Source organism: Podarcis cretensis (assembly GCF_951804945.1).
Source record: "Podarcis cretensis genome assembly, chromosome: 3".
NCBI lineage: Eukaryota > Metazoa > Chordata > Lepidosauria > Squamata > Lacertidae > Podarcis > Podarcis cretensis.
This window is the reverse complement of record NC_137172.1, coordinates 20,915,233-20,930,915: the sequence shown is the minus strand read 5'-3', so window position 1 is coordinate 20,930,915 and position 15,683 is coordinate 20,915,233. Positions and strand designations below refer to the sequence as shown.

Here is a 15,683-nt window from a genome sequence, read left to right as displayed (position 1 = left end):
GGACATTGCCATAAGCAGAATCCCAATTTACCCTGATCACGCTGCTCACTTGAGAATTGGGCTCCGTTTAGCGTGGTGCCGGCATGCGGCCTCTGGGAGTTTACCCAGAAGTGACTCATGAGCTGCTGAAGGTGATTCTCCACTCATGATCTAAACAAATGAGAATAAACTATCCTGAGTTTTCTAAACAATGAAAGAAACTTGACTTCTGCTAAGGTGGAATATGTCAATTTGCATTTCTTAGTATTGATCTGATGTGTAGAGATCTTTCCTATTCTAATTAATCCAAGAGGGTTCTGGAAGCTTCTCTGTGTGAAAGAAACAAGCAGAAAGTTCGTGATCCTTGGGTTATTCATGATCCTTGGGTTATTCCTTCAAAGAAGCTGAGTACAGCTGGCTTAAACTGGTTCTGTTATCTCTTCTGTCAGTAAGGCCAGAAGGAGCCTTGGTTTCACTTTCTCTTTCTATCTCTCTTTCTTCTGGTATGGTGTTCTGTACATAGTATACTTGGTGTTAAGGTTTAGACTTATTATAAGTTATTGTAAGTTTAAATTAAGTCTGCTGCAACTGGATTTCTTTTGAACAGTGCCAATCCTGAATGTATTGGATTTGTGACTATTATGCTCATTTGCCTTCAGTAGCAGTAAAGCTCTGCTGGATGAAATATAATTGCCTCTGGTCTATTTTTGGGAATCCTGCAACGTGTTTAAGTTTTTACTCTGCTAACAATACGTCAGAGTTCTGCTCTGAATCAATATTGAGTAGAATTTCATGACAGAATGACCCTCCTGTTTCTTTATTATTCAAGGGACCTGAAACTGGACAATATTCTTCTGGATGCAGAAGGTCACTGCAAATTGGCTGACTTTGGGATGTGTAAGGAAGGGATATTGAATGGAGTAACAACTACTACCTTTTGTGGAACGCCAGACTACATAGCTCCAGAGGTATCGCAGTTCATGCCTAAAAGTATGGGGAAGTGTCTTCCATAATGCTGGCTTGAGCACAAAGGATCAGTTTGCCCAGTCCCCTCCATGCAACCATTTTGGGGTTTCTGCATGTTGGTGGCTGGGAGAACAGTCTCACAGAAACCTGGGATCACCCTTGCCATCAGCCATGATGGGATTGCAGCCCTTCCAATGATTTCTATGACACGTTGTCAGAGCAACTGGGATTGTAGGCACCGCTGCAATCCCAGGTACATGTTTACTTCTAACTGACGCAGGAATATCTCTGTGCCATCATTGGCATGCATGAGCCAGAGAATGAGCACGTGGAGATAACTGGTCAGTTGTGCCACATGGATAAGCCATCTCAAAGAACATAATATAGGCTCTTTTTTATTTAAAAAATAAAGGGAAAAGAAACAAATTGAATTTTCTCTTATACTAGGAACAGAGTGCTTGTAAACTGTAATTCCATCGTTTGACTCTTTTCCTTATCAAGTGTCATGGAATATAACTTCATCCCGCTACTGTGGGATGGGTGGGGAATGTGGAAAATGAGATAAGCATGTCCACACCGTATCTCAAGGGCATTGTTGGAGGCTGACCCAGGGGGCCTAAGCCCCAGGCCATTCGTGCCAGGCCCCAATTACCCTACATTGTTCTTATTACAGATTTTGCCCCACTAAAAGAAGCCACAAGTTCTTGAAACCCTTCAAATTAAGGGCTAAAACCCTGGGTGAAAAAGGAAAGGCTTTGCCTGGTGCCTAAAAAGAGATAAAAGTTGGTGCAAGCCTCCCTAGGAGAGCATCCATTCTCTCCATTTTTGGACACTTAAAAAATTGTTTGTTTTTAACTTTGCAGCGCACCCAGCCTCCCTGTAAACAACGCACAGTTGTTGGTGAGCTCCTCACCATCTTCGTCTGGGCAGAGGCATATATACATATTAATTAGCATGTGCCAATATTATGCAAATGTTGTCATGAGACTGGGTCCCACACCTTTGAAATACTGTGCGATGCCACTGATGAAGCTCCTTTTATCTGCTAGTGTTCAAGTCCAAGGCTCCACCTTGTTATAAAGGTAAAGGGGTAAAGGGACCCCTGACCATTAGGTCCAGTCGTGACCGACTCTGGGGTTGCGGCGCTCATCTCACTTTATTGGCTGAGGGAGCAGGCGTACAGCTTCTGGGTTATGTGGCCAGCATGACTAAGCCGCTTCTGGCGAACCAGAGCAGCGCACGGAAACGCCGTTTACCTTCCCGCCAGAGCGGTACCTATTTATCTACTTGCACTTTGCTTTTGAACTGCTAGGTTGGCAGGAGCAGGGACCGCGCAACGGGAGCTCACCCCGTCACGGGGATTCGAACTGCCAACCTTCTGATCGGCAAGTCCTAGGCTCTGTGGTTTAGACCACAGCGCCACCCGTGTCCCTTCCACCTTGTTACACATGTGCACAAATAGAGTATTGCTTTCGATGAAAAGAAAACTTATGGCATATGTCGTTTTCCCAATGGGCCTTGGACTTCACAGTTGTTCTAAGCGGCAGCGTGCTTCTCTCAGGTTCTCAATGCATTTCTTTCTTTCCCAATTTCCGTAACAGATTCTTCAGGAATTGGAATATGGTCCCTCGGTCGATTGGTGGGCGCTGGGTGTCCTCATGTACGAAATGATGGCTGGCCAACCCCCCTTCGAAGCTGACAATGAGGACGACCTCTTTGAATCCATCTTGCATGATGATGTGCTATATCCAGTGTGGCTTAGCAAAGAAGCTGTTAGCATTCTGAAAGCTGTAAGAGACTGTCCCTTTCTCCCCCCCCCTCTCTCCCCCCTGCTCTTCCTTATTAAATTTGACTCCCCTTCGCTTTTCACTACAGCAGTTTAAGAGCAGCCACCACTGGGAGTTCAACTGCAGTTCAGAGTGCTACTGTCCGTATAAGGGGGTCTGGAATGAATTACGCTTCTTGTGGGAAAGGGACAAAATGTTTGTGTTCTTTGTGGCTGTATGCTGCATCAATGTATGCACTTGAGAATCATGTTTCAGGGAAAAGGAAAACACAAGCAGACTAAATGGCCTTATCAGGCTGACATTGCCAACTGCACATGTCTTGCTACGGTAGGGGAAGGGTTATGTAATTAAAGAAAGTCAGCCAGCAGGTTTGCTTCGGGCCCTGATCCAAAACACTGGAACGCGCTGGCATATGGATCCTAGCCACATTGACTTGGAAATAAATCCTGTTGATTTCAGTGGGACTTAACTCCCTGCATATGATTGTGTATCCTCTCTGCAAAATTCATTTAATTTCAAGGTAATAATCTTTATTAATATTAATATTATTATTTCATATTTATATACCACGCTTCATCAAAAGATCTCAGGGTGGGTCACAAGATAAAACTTCAATATAAAAGTGCAAAAACCAGAAGCAACAAACCAAAATAATAATAATAATAATAATAATAATAATAATAATAATAATGTGTTGTACCCCACCTATCTGACTGGGTTGCCCCAGTCGCTCTGGGTAGCTTCCAACAGAATATAAACAACACAAGATGCACCAGACATTGAGAGCTTCCTGATACCAAACAGCTTGTCCAGGTCTATCATTCTGCGTGTTGAGTACCAACAGGTTCCTACAACAAGCCCTGCAGGTCAGACATCAAATCCCGACTGTGGCTGTTCGTCAGAAAAATGCAGGCATTTTAAGCTGGAAATACCTGCACACACTGGGTTCTAGGAAGGAACGAACCCCAAGCACCCCAGTCCTGTGCAACTGGGTCTCTAGAACCCAAGCGTCCCCCTTTGCTTCTGTCTCAGCTGTTTGACTGCTCTTCTACCCTACTGTCTTCCCTGTTTCTCATCGCCTCTGCTCCGAGTACTTGGACATCTGGACCTGGAATGCTAACAGCCTGCTGCTGTCCATGTCTTGCATGTTAGCCTTAGGCCACAAAGCTGCTAACCATTTTCTTTAAAAAAAAATGTGACAAGAAATGCAGACAAATTTTGACCCCAAATGAAGCAACGTTGCTTCAAAGAGAAGTTTCAGCTCCCCACGTGGAGCCCACCAAAGAGACTTCCATCCATCCAATCACTGGCATAAAAACTTCCCACGCAATTGGAGCATGACATTTGAAGCATCCCTAACTCCCACTGATTTCATGGGGGGTCTGGAAACACCCGATCCTATGGGTGGCATTCACTGTTGTGCTATTACTAACATTCTCTCTGCGCAAGCATTTTTGCTTGTCAGATGGACCGATGCCTCCTCTTCTCCCCACCCACTGAAACGATTTCAGGGGGTGCTGTAGTTGTGGGAGGAAATGAGAGAAAGTCCTTTTGCACAAGTGGAAGTCCTTGCACAGGGCTTCGACTAACAGGATGTGCTAAGTGAAACCCAGAACCAAAAGAGTTGCATCTTGCAGAACACATATGAAGGATTCTGGCCTTTTGCATTTAGCTGTCCCCACCCCACACCCCAAGAAAAAAAATTAGTTTTAGGCTTAGCTTTGTGTTTGAAACTTGTGTTCTTCGTCTTGTACTTTAACGGCATGCAGTTAACAGAGGAGCAGGAAGAACAGAGGAAATGAAGGGGCGTCTGTGTACCTGACTGCTGAAAATTAGCAAGGGATTAGCTTTGGAACGCTTTGTTTCCTCGCATTGTACTGTTAGACATGCGTTTTGTTCGTCAGGCACTGTAAATCAGAGTCTTATTAAGTCGTTGAAAAGCATTTCTTTTAGCAGCTTTTGCAGAATGGACCTTGCTTTCTATTCAGCTGATTTTCTATGCAGTTTATTTCTGTTTTCCAGAAACGTTTTATAATCTCAGCAACCCCAGCTGCTTTGAAATCAAAAACTATGAGAACCTGGAATTTAATTTCTCCAAACCCAAACTAAAATCCTTGTTGGCAGAGATCCCATTTTGCAGCAGAGGCTTCTTGACAGTACACACAGCCCTAAAGTTATTTTTAAAAATGTTTAAATATCTTGTGACTTCTGGGAATTCAAACCCTTTTTTGTTTTTGTTTTTCCTAAGGCTTAGGCTTGCTTCCCTTCAAAATGAGAATAATATGAGGAAGGTGAAGCCATAGCTTTATATCTGTTGCATGCAGAATATCCCAGGCTCAAACCCCAGCATCTCTGGTTGAACAGGAGTGGGGATCCCCTGGCTCTCCAGATGGGTGTTTGGCTCCAGCTCCCCTCAGCCCCAGCCACCATGGCCAATGGTCAGGAATGATGGCATTGGTAGTCTTAACAACATCTGTAGAGTCTCAGGTTCCCCATGCCTGGGATAAAGGATCCCACACAGTAGAGCTGGGATCAATATATCCACCTGAGACCTTAGAAAGCTGCTGCCAATCAGAATAGACAGGGACTAGCTTATTTATGGAAGGGACGCAGGTGGCGCTGTGGGTTAAACCACAGAGCCTAGGACTTGCTGTTCAGAAGGTTGGCAGTTCGAATCCCTGCGTCAGGGTGAGCTCCTGTTGCTCGGTCCCAGCTCCTGCCCACCTAGCAGTTCGAAAGCACGTCAAAGTGCAAGTAGATAAATAGGTACCACTCCGGCGGGAAGGTAAACGGTGTTTCTTTGCGCTGCTCTGGTTCGTCAGAAGCGGCTTAGTCATGCAGGCCACATGACCCGGAAGCTGTACGCCAGCTCCCTTGGCCAATAAAGCGAGATGAGTGCCACAACCCCAGAGTCGGTCACGACTGGACCTAATGTTCAGGGGTCCCTTTACCTTTACCTAGCTTATTTATGTATTAGTTGTTGTTGATGAAGATGAAGATGATGATGATGATGACAAGTCTTGCCCTGAGTTAGATGAGCCAGTGGCCCGATTTGGTAAAAAGTTGTTTCCTATGTTCCTAAAATGAGGACCTTACAATTTGCCTGGAGAGCTCAGCTCCTTAACCAGAGGGATGAATTTCGGGGTATTTAACCTGGGATGCAAAGCACCATGCCACAGCAAGTTACACAGAAGCTTTTACCAGACAGAAGGGGAAGGTGGCTTATTTTCAGTGCTATAACAAAGTAGCTTATTCTCAGCCATGCATCTTTCTTTTCACAGCTTCAGGCATTAAACTTTCAGACCTTAAAACTCAACAGGTGCATGCAACAAATGGGTGCTTGGAAACAGGTACACTAATCTGATAGCTGAGATTGGCTTTGGTCCATTGCCAGGTAGTGTCTTCAGTGATCTAATTATGTATGATGAAGACTTATTTGAAAGACGTCTCCTGCTAGCCTACCCTTCGTTGGTACCCAACAGGGAGTAAAAGGATGCGGTGGTTGCTGATTGGGGCAGCAGAAAGAGCAGCTCGGACTGAATATTTTTGTGGGCCTTCTCTGCTTTCTTGACCTGTTGACTCAGAAAGAAAGAATCATAGAGTTGAAAGGGACCCTCAGGATCATCTAGTCCAACCCCCTGCAATGCAAGAATATGCAGCTGTCCCTTACATATTCAAACCTGCAACCCTGGTGTTACCAGCACCACACTCTAGCCCAGGGGTCGGCAACGTGCAACCCATGGGCCAGATCCAGCCCACAAAGACAGTTTTACCAGCTCCCGAGCTACCCCCAAACTGAGCCACCTGCTTGGTGAGTCCCCCGTGCGCTGCGCTAAACTGGCGCAGCGTGGTGCAGGGACTAGCCAACCGGTGCTAGAAATCGCATCTGCACATGCGCAGATACCAGAAATCGCTTCTGCGCAGGCGCGGTTTTCAGTGTCTGGGCATGCGCAGAAGTGATTTCCGATGCTGTGGACATGCACAGACGTGATTTTCAGCGTCGCACTGCGCCAGTACAGCCCATGGATGATCTCTGTGGGGGTGATCTGGCCTATGTCTGGTAAGCCTTGCCGACCCCTTCTCTAGCCAACTGAGCTATCCAAGAACTTGTTGCTCCTTGTTGCTTCATTGGTTCAACTTCCCACTATGCAACAAATGTTTGGTACCTTTTGTTTTTCCCCTAGTTCATGACAAAAAACCCAAATAAGCGACTTGGCTGTGTGGCATCTCAGAACGGCGAAGATGCGATTAAGCAACACCCTTTCTTTAAGGAGATTGACTGGGTTCTTCTAGAGCAAAGGAAAATCAAGCCGCCCTTCAAGCCTCGGATTGTAAGTAGCGCTTTGACTCTGTGCAAGAGACCTTGGTTGAAAATATATCAAAGTTTATTGGTGTCCTTTAAAATAGTAAGACTCTAATCCTATACAGATTTACCTGGAAGTAGGTCCCATTAAACTCAGTGGGCCATACTTCGGAGTAGAAATGTATAGAATTGCACTGTAATGCTGCAGTAGGGTTGAAAGCCCAGGTAGCAACCATGCTAAGGTGGTTGGTTTCTTCCAAGGTAAGTCTCAGGTTTGCTTATTGTATGCTGAATGTAAAAAGGGTCATTATGTATTCCTTACAAACACAAGAATTAATGGAATCAATTATTGTAAATCCAGTGTGGTGTAGTGGTTAAGAGCGGTGGACTCGTAATCTGGTGAACCGGGTTCGATTCCCTGATCCTCCACCTGCAGCTGCTGGGTGACCTTGGGCTAGTCACACTTCTCTGAAGTCTCTCAGCCCCACTCACCAGTGGCGTAGCGTGGGTTGTCAGCACCCGGGGCAAGGCAAGTAATTTGCGCCCCCTAACCCGTGGATTTGCGCCCCCTAACCCCCAGATGTTGCGCCCGGTGCGGCCGGCCCCCCCCTGCACCCCCCACGCTATGCCACTGCCACTCACCTCACAGAGTGTTTGTTGTGGGGCAGGAAGGGAAAAGGAGATTGTTAGCTGCTTTGAGACTCCTTAGGGTAGTGATAAAGCAGAATATCAAATCCAAACTCTTCTTCCAAACTCTTCTAAAGTGAGTCCACAGATTGAGTCACCTGGATTATAACTTGCCTCACTTGATAGCCTAACAATCTAAAATCATTATTCTTGGTTTTGAAGTGATCAGCCATCATATCCCACTGCCGTTTATAATATCATCACTGAAAGCACAGCAAAGGTCGCCATGTACTGACTGAGCATTAATCTGAACAAGTAAATATAAATAAAGATGAATGTAAAAGAAGCCTAAGAAGACTTCGTCATGATCATCCATTTGAGTAGACATACATATGGGATTTCCACTGCAAGAATATTTAAGAATGTTTTAAAGCAAACATATCTCTACACAAAACAGAAAAGGGAAATTATTGTTATTTCTTTCCTCCCTGAACAAATTTTATTTTTAATGTTATCTCCCTTCTCCCCAATTTGGACACTGAAAATGTATTCACTGCCTGGAAGTTTAATCCTTGATGGCAGTAGGTTCTGCCTCTGTTGAGTCTCGTGTTTTGACTCTGTGTCCCAGTATTCCACAGGGGAATGTTTCTGCACCATGTCCCTTTTTCAAAAACAAGCCTTTGAAAACTTCAGGCTTCCCTCACTGCAGATATATGATGGAGGGGCTCAAACAGTATCAACTGGTCAGCTAGCTTCTAATGCCTTGAAAACGGAACCTCGGAGGATTAATTTTTTGCCACCTGGTGCTTGAGCTATCTTCCCCTGGAGGCCTTGGTAGACTCTGTAATGCAGTAAAGCCTGCCACCAATTCTGTTGCTATGCTGACAGCATTAATATATGATCTTTTGAATACCTTGGCAACTGAGTGCATGTCCAATATTGTCTTTTTTTAAAAAAATCTTCCAAATAGGGAGCTGATTGAGCAATATCAAGAGATAACTTGGGTGACTTAAGTCACCCAGATTCATCTCTTTTGCATATCGCCCAGTTTCAGCTCTCACTGGAAAGCATTCTTACCTTCAGATGAGAATCATGTAGTGTTGAGTGATGAGAGACTAGAGCGATGCATATCATTTATTTATTTACCTGCTACTTTATTTATTGCTTCAAGCTGGTGCATCTAAGTAGTATACAGTAAAATCATTATACAAAATCAGTACATAATATACAAAACAGGCTAAGATATATGCACCTATGAAGCCCCACGCTCAGAATTATAAGTTCTTTCCTTTTATTTTTTTAAACCAAGTTTGAATTCTGAACCATTTATTTTTTTTGTCCAAGTACTGAATACTGATGCCATTTAACTGTGAGCACCTCTGCTCATTCTGTTCTTTTCTCACGCACACTGCCCCCCCCCCAAACTTCATGAAAATCTTTCAGGGGGAAAAGCAGGAGCTAAACTCATAGCTCCAAATGAACTCACTTTCATTTCCCTGCAATTGTTCCCTATTTTTTCCTATGCAAGCGTCAGATGAGGCACGTCATTCCCTGGCTACTATCCATGCATTCTTTTATTTTCCCTCTTGCACAATTCCTCATTATTATTAATAACAATACTTAAGTCATAGCACTGACTCCAGCCCTGCCAGGGGAGGAGAAAAGGGTTACACAAACTTGAATGTGCCATGCATCTCTTTTGCGGACCTTTCCAGTGAGCTTCTGAACTGGAATGCACACAGGAGTGGCTGCCTCTGCTAGAGAACATAACTTTAGACAGTTCCCTGTCTCCACTGGGTATGCATTCTAAATGCAGGCCCAGGTCATTTATGCATCTCACTGAATCTTCCACTGAGCATCTCCATGAGATAACCTCTGGTCCTGTTAGCTAGGGATGATGGGAGTTGTAGGCCAAAACATCTGGAGGGCCAAAGGTTGGGGATTCCTGGGCTAGCCCATGACCCCAAAGCATGTAGGCCATTATCAAAGTTGACCTGTAGGCAGGGGCCAGAGGCAGGAGTGGCTATGGTTCACCTCTGACCAGGAGTGGCTAACAGGAAGGAGGAATCACAAATAATAGGTGCCAAAGCTATCAGTAGCAAAATGTTCTAGGGCAAGATTTTCCAAACTTTTGGGTCTCCAGCTGTTTTTGGACTACAGTTCCCATCATCACTGGTCCTGCTAGCTAGGGATGATGGGAGTTGTAGTCCAAAAACATCTGGAGGCCCAAGTTTAGAAAACTCTGATCTAGGGTGACCAAAAATTAGGTTAGAATTTAATTAGGCGCAGACCTAGTTCTCAGTGGCTTCCATTCATTCCTAAATGAGCTGCAATTGGCAAGGCAGCTTGGAAGGGGCAAATTAATTGGGAACTAGGAGAATGCTTGCCAAAGGGGGTTGGGACTTGTTCCCAATTACTTAATAATAATTCCATAATATGTTTTTAAAAAAGAAGCTGTTATTCAGTCCTATAGAAGAAAGCAAAGGGCTACATTACAAGGAGGCATCTTTTCCAGCTCTGACATTGGTTGGCCTGGTCTCCACTGAAATGAACCCCACGGGGAACATGGAATACATTGTGCACCCGCTGGGGTCCTTGCAGTCTATGAGCTCTCTTGCTCTCTGTCTTTCTGGCTTTTGGTCTTCTCCATTTCAGTCTCCCTACATTGCAAACACTGCTTTGGATAGCATATTTAAAGAGTTAACAAGGCTTTTCCATGTGTGAAAAGGTATGTTGTCAGCTGGCCTCTGGGCAGTTTCTGAGTCCCATTGAAAGCCATTCCCTGTCGTTACTTATTCAGACAAGATAGCTGTGCATGATTTGCAGACTTGGGAGCCGTTCGTGAGAGTGACATTGTATTCTACAGGGATGGGATTAAGACCAGTTCTAGGGAACCATTCTGTGTAAAAAGAGAGAGAAAGAGTCCTTTAAGCTAATTCGTGGAGCAGCAGTGTAATCCTATGCTGCGTGAGCAGGTTTCATTTCTTCATCCTTCACTTTCAGTAAGGCTAACACACTGGACACTATGCAGGCAAGAAGAATGGCACAAGTACCAGGTGCTCCTTCAAGTCATTTAGGGTTTATATGTTAGCATCTTGAATTGGGCCCAGTAACATAATGGCAGCCAATGCTACTTGCTCAGAATCAGTGTTGTATGATTCCCATTGTTCCAACTTTCCATTGAGGTCAAGTAGACATAGGAGTGCTTAACATGGGTTGGTTCAACATACCTCCACATGTGGTGGGAATGTCCCAAAACCCATCTCTTCTGGACAGCAATCAAACAAGAAATATGCAAAATAACTAAGCAAGTATTAGAAGTCACCCCAGAACTGGCCCTACTAAACATCTTCCAATATAATAATGCCCACTCACATCATAAAGAGCTCATAACCCACCTACTCTCAGCAGCCAGAAAGACACTGGAGAAATCTGTCAGGAGTAAGCATGGACCAATGATACCAAATAGTATGGGAAACAGTCTTATTAGAAAAACTAACCAACAAACTGAAACTGACATGGGGACGAATAGAAGAAGACACCTTCACCCCAGTATGGCTCCCCTTTATCACATACACAGCCCAACAAGACGACAAGAATGTGCCAAAAGTATACAAATCAGTCTGGCTAACCTGATTCAGAAATACACACACACACACACACCGCTCACATACAAAAACAAATCTCACTACAGCCACCCAAAGACAACCAACCACAACCTAGGCCACCACCAACCTCTCTCACCATCAAGGAAACACAACAAATCTCTCTCCCCCTCTTTTCTTCCTCACCCAACATTGTATGTAACACTAATGTCTCACAACAAATGAAACTGAATTGTAGGAAACACAACTTGAAAAAAGAGACAACACATGTGGTTTCGAAATCTTTAATAAAAATATTTTTAAAAAGAAAGAAAGAAAGAAAGAAAGAGAAAGAAAGAAAGAAAGAAAGAAAGATGGGTTGGTTCATGCTGTTAGTAAATACCATGGGACCCGATATCATTTCTTTATGATTCTTTAACACTCAACATAAAGTGGGAGTGGTTCTTTGGGTACCTTCCCTTCTGGCCCGCAGACCTTGCCCTTTGCTCAGGTGAGAGAAGAGTAAACAAAGGTGGCCTGTTGACTACTTGCTTGGAACAGCAAGTAAACCTGACCTAAAAGGCTTCAAAGGGATTGTGTACTGTTCCGCTCCCTGTTATAGCTCCCAAGCTGCTGTATGCTGGAGCTGGGAGTAGTGATGTGTCAAGTAGCACAAAGAGTGTGCACATAGAATATGAACATCTGTACCACACAACCCAGTCAGGCCTATTGATGTGAAGATGTCTCCTTATTGTCTTGTCTTATCTTCCTGTTTGGATAACTGAGGTCCATCTCAGTTCAGACATTTTTACCAACACATTTACCTGCAATGTATACAGGATCACTGGCGCCCTCAATCATTCCTCACATTTAGGGACTAAACATTGAGACAGGGAGATCCCACACAGAGATGTATGTAGTGGAGCTCAGTTTCTGAAGCCACATACTGTTTATGGGAAGGCACAACGCAATAGTGTATTTATGCAAATCTAATGCACCATTGAATCTAATGTGTGCCTCGATTTTCAAAATCCTTGAAACCAAAAAAGTATTTGCTATGCCAGTGGTGCTTTTCAAGCTTGCAATCAAATCTCATGTGCATCCTAATTTTTTGCAATGTAATTTGGCCAAAAAAGAAGTGCATTGCATTTGAGTAAATACGGCATGGGAGTGTGTGTGTACATCTCAGCAGACAGTGGCTCAAATCCAAAAGAAAGTTAGTCATATTAACCTCCTGCTGAAATTAATTGGGCACATATAAATTAGAAACAACTAATCTGCCCTTCTGATTTCAAAGGGGCTTAAGCACAGCTAACTTTTTTCTGGATTTGGAGCAATAATCTTTCTGTTAAAATAAAATAAAAATCTAAGCTACCATGGGATGCATCCCCACCAACTGCGAACTGATACCTCTTAAGTGCTTGAAACCCACCCACCCCCATCTGTACAGTCCGAGGGAGGCAGTAAAACCACGAAGTTCCTTTTAAAAAGGTATGCTGTCAGATGTGGGCAATGGGCTGCATTTTGATCTCAGCCAATTAGACCTGTTAGCATTTTGTTAAAAGAGGTGATTGGCATTTCGAGGTGGGTTGCTAACTTTCTACTTTTCAGACTGCCCCATTCCAATGCTGAAATTGCCTTTTCCTCTTCTCTCTTGCCTGGATGAAATAACAGCTCTCACAGTCCTGCCTCTTCTAAGTTGCTATATTTCCTTCAAATCCATCCTTGTAGCTTTCTTGCTCTTTGTTAAGTCTTGTCTTAAGGATGGCAGCGATTTGTTAGATTTTTCAATATAGTGCTGCAGCAAACGTTTCCATTTGAATAACCCCATCACTAGGAAAACATACCCCCCCCCAAAAAAATAGACAGTCCGCATTCCTGCAGAGTGCCAGCAGCAGCCAGTGTACAAAAGGGTTTCTTCTATAGTGAGGGAAAAGTCACTAATTTTTCCACAAGATCTTTACTGGTGCCTTGGAAAACTATCCAGGTCCTTTTCTGCATGGATACAAATACGCGAAATCCGGGTGAAATGTAATGATTTCCAGTAGTCTGCACTGGAGTGAGCAGTTCCTCTGTTTGCAGATGAAAAAATATATCAAATGTACAAGCTCATTTGGTAGATGAGGCAGCATAATTTCTGGTGTTCAGGCCATGAGTGCCGTTGCTTATGTAACCAAAACAGCACCACCTACCCGCGGAAGGTATCAGCAGGCTTGGGAGAATCCCAGGTTTTGCAGAAGTACAAAAAAAGGTCTTAAGAAGATGAGCCCAACACAGGCCAGTGAGGAACTGAGCGTGCTCAGTGGCCATGGAATGCTGACTGACTATTGAGAGGGAGGAGCCAGAAAACCCGGATGGAGGCAAAATGGAATGGAGTGGCTGGAACCCTAAGCAGAAGTATCTCCACACTGCAGCATTTTGTTGCCAGCCCCACTTGCATAAATTTAATAATAATAAATATGGGTCAGTGGATTGCTGCAGAAAAATCGGCAGTTTGTTATAATAAGAAATGTTGCAGCAGAGAGTGGGTTGCAAAGAAATGTGGCTGGAATCCTTAAAGAGGGACTTTCTTTCTGAAGGCAACCTTTCAAACATAAATAAACCTGTGGGTTTGCATCCAATGCTAGCCCTGCTCAGAGTAAACCCACTGAAAACTATGGACATGACTCACCTAGCTCTATTAATTCCAATGAGTTTTACTCTGAGTGTAGCTTATTTGGATACAGTCCATGGAAATTTCCTATGTTGGTGTTTGCTTTCTTTAAAAAGGCAACAAAACAAAACAAAACTTGTAACTACGGAACCCAAATATTTGTGCATTTTTTCCTATTCCGCTGCTTTAAAAAAGTCATAATGTTGCACATGCACTTTCTTACTGAACCTGTCCTAGGTACAGGATTATGACTTTGCAGTTTGGCAAATAAATAAGTCCCTGTTTAAAATGCAGTATCCTGCACAGTAATAGTAATGGGAACACCAGAGATTACTGGCCGAGTAAATTTATTTTTGTGTGAATGTTCTCTCTTTTCAAGTTTGCTTCAGTGTGAATGTCCCTCTTTAAGGTAAGGCCTGCAGTGTGGGGAAAATGCCCAGGTAGGTTTGTTTCCAGGCCTAATACATGCAAACGCGAGGTGTCCCTCTCCAGTCTCATAATATATTTCCATTCAGTCATCCCGGTGCATGGCAAGTGGCGTTTAACAGAGGGGGACGCCAAGGGGCTATAGTGCATGCGTCTGCATGGAATGTATTCTGCTCAAATCAACTTTGGGCAGTGGAGTTTGGCCCACGTACCATTGGAAAACACTCTTTCATTGACTCCCCTGCCTCCCTTCGCACCCTTAAGGACTCTTGACACCTCCAAGTCTCTTCTCACAGTCCTGATCAGTGTATTGGAAAGGGATGATAGAACTTGCCTATGGCTTATATTTGCTAGAATCTATCTAACAGTGGAGAGAAGAGAAAGCCAGGTGGGCCTCTTTTGCTCCAGCTGCCGTCAATGTGCTTCTCTACGTTGGTGGCAGCCAGGAGGGTTTGGCTCGAGAGCAGACGGAAGCAGGAGCACAGAGGAACGGGTGTGGGTGGGGCAAACAGAATGGTAGGGGGCCAAGGCCAGATTGAACACCAGCACACACACACACACACACACCGTCCTCAAGGGATTTCAGTATTCAAGGACAGTGAATCATTTGGGGGCCAAGCAATCTACCAGTGTGTGCATCCCAAGCAATAGCAGCAGGTTATCAGAAACCTGCAAATGCTGGGAAGGAGGGCTCCTGATTTTACATGGAGCTCCAGTCACATTTGGACTTCTCCATTCTCTTTTGTGAAGAAGTTTAATGCTCAACAGGCAGTACATGCATGCGTAGGGAGCATTTCCTTTATTAATAGAGAAGGTCTAGAACAGTGTTTCCCAACCTTGGGCCTCCAGCTATTTTTGGACTACAACTCCCATCATCCCTAGCTAGCAAGACCAGTCATCAGGGATGATGGGAATTGTAGTTCAAAAACAGCTGGAGGCCCAAGGTTGGGAAACACTGGTCTAGAGGACAGTCCATATCTTCATATTACCAGACTAAGGAGTTCCTATATTATATGGATTTTGGGTCATGGCCAATTACTTTTTTTTAATCCTTTGTGAGATTTTTTTTGGGGGGACCTCCTGCCATCCAACGTCACAGGTGGATATTTATTGCTGTTTATGTTCATTTCCAAAGCACAGTGATGTGTTTATTTAGTTTTAATTGTAGCACCCTGTGCGTTGCTTCTCTCCGCCCTTTTTAAAGAAGGAGGATGTTCCCTTAACTGGGATTTCTGCCAAGTGCCACCACTCCTATCCTACCATTGTTGTGGCCAGAGAAATCTGTTGACCAAGTTTGCAACATTCCCGCCCCCCTTACTCCGTAACTTTATTGTGCAATCAATCCTCTACATGACTCC

General features: G+C 44.2%; 1 protein-coding gene across 1 annotated transcript in view; it reads left to right on the top strand.

Annotated features, from left to right (window-relative positions):
* The window catches only part of PRKCE (protein kinase C epsilon), a 333,254-nt gene that overhangs the window by 303,899 nt on the left and 13,672 nt on the right, over positions 1–15,683 (top strand). Inside the window, exons 12-14 of the mRNA XM_079968627.1 lie at positions 809–947; positions 2,547–2,735; positions 6,917–7,063. Of these exons, the coding sequence (XP_079824753.1) occupies positions 809–947; positions 2,547–2,735; positions 6,917–7,063 (475 nt within the window). The remainder of the gene's footprint in view (positions 1–808; positions 948–2,546; positions 2,736–6,916; positions 7,064–15,683) is intronic.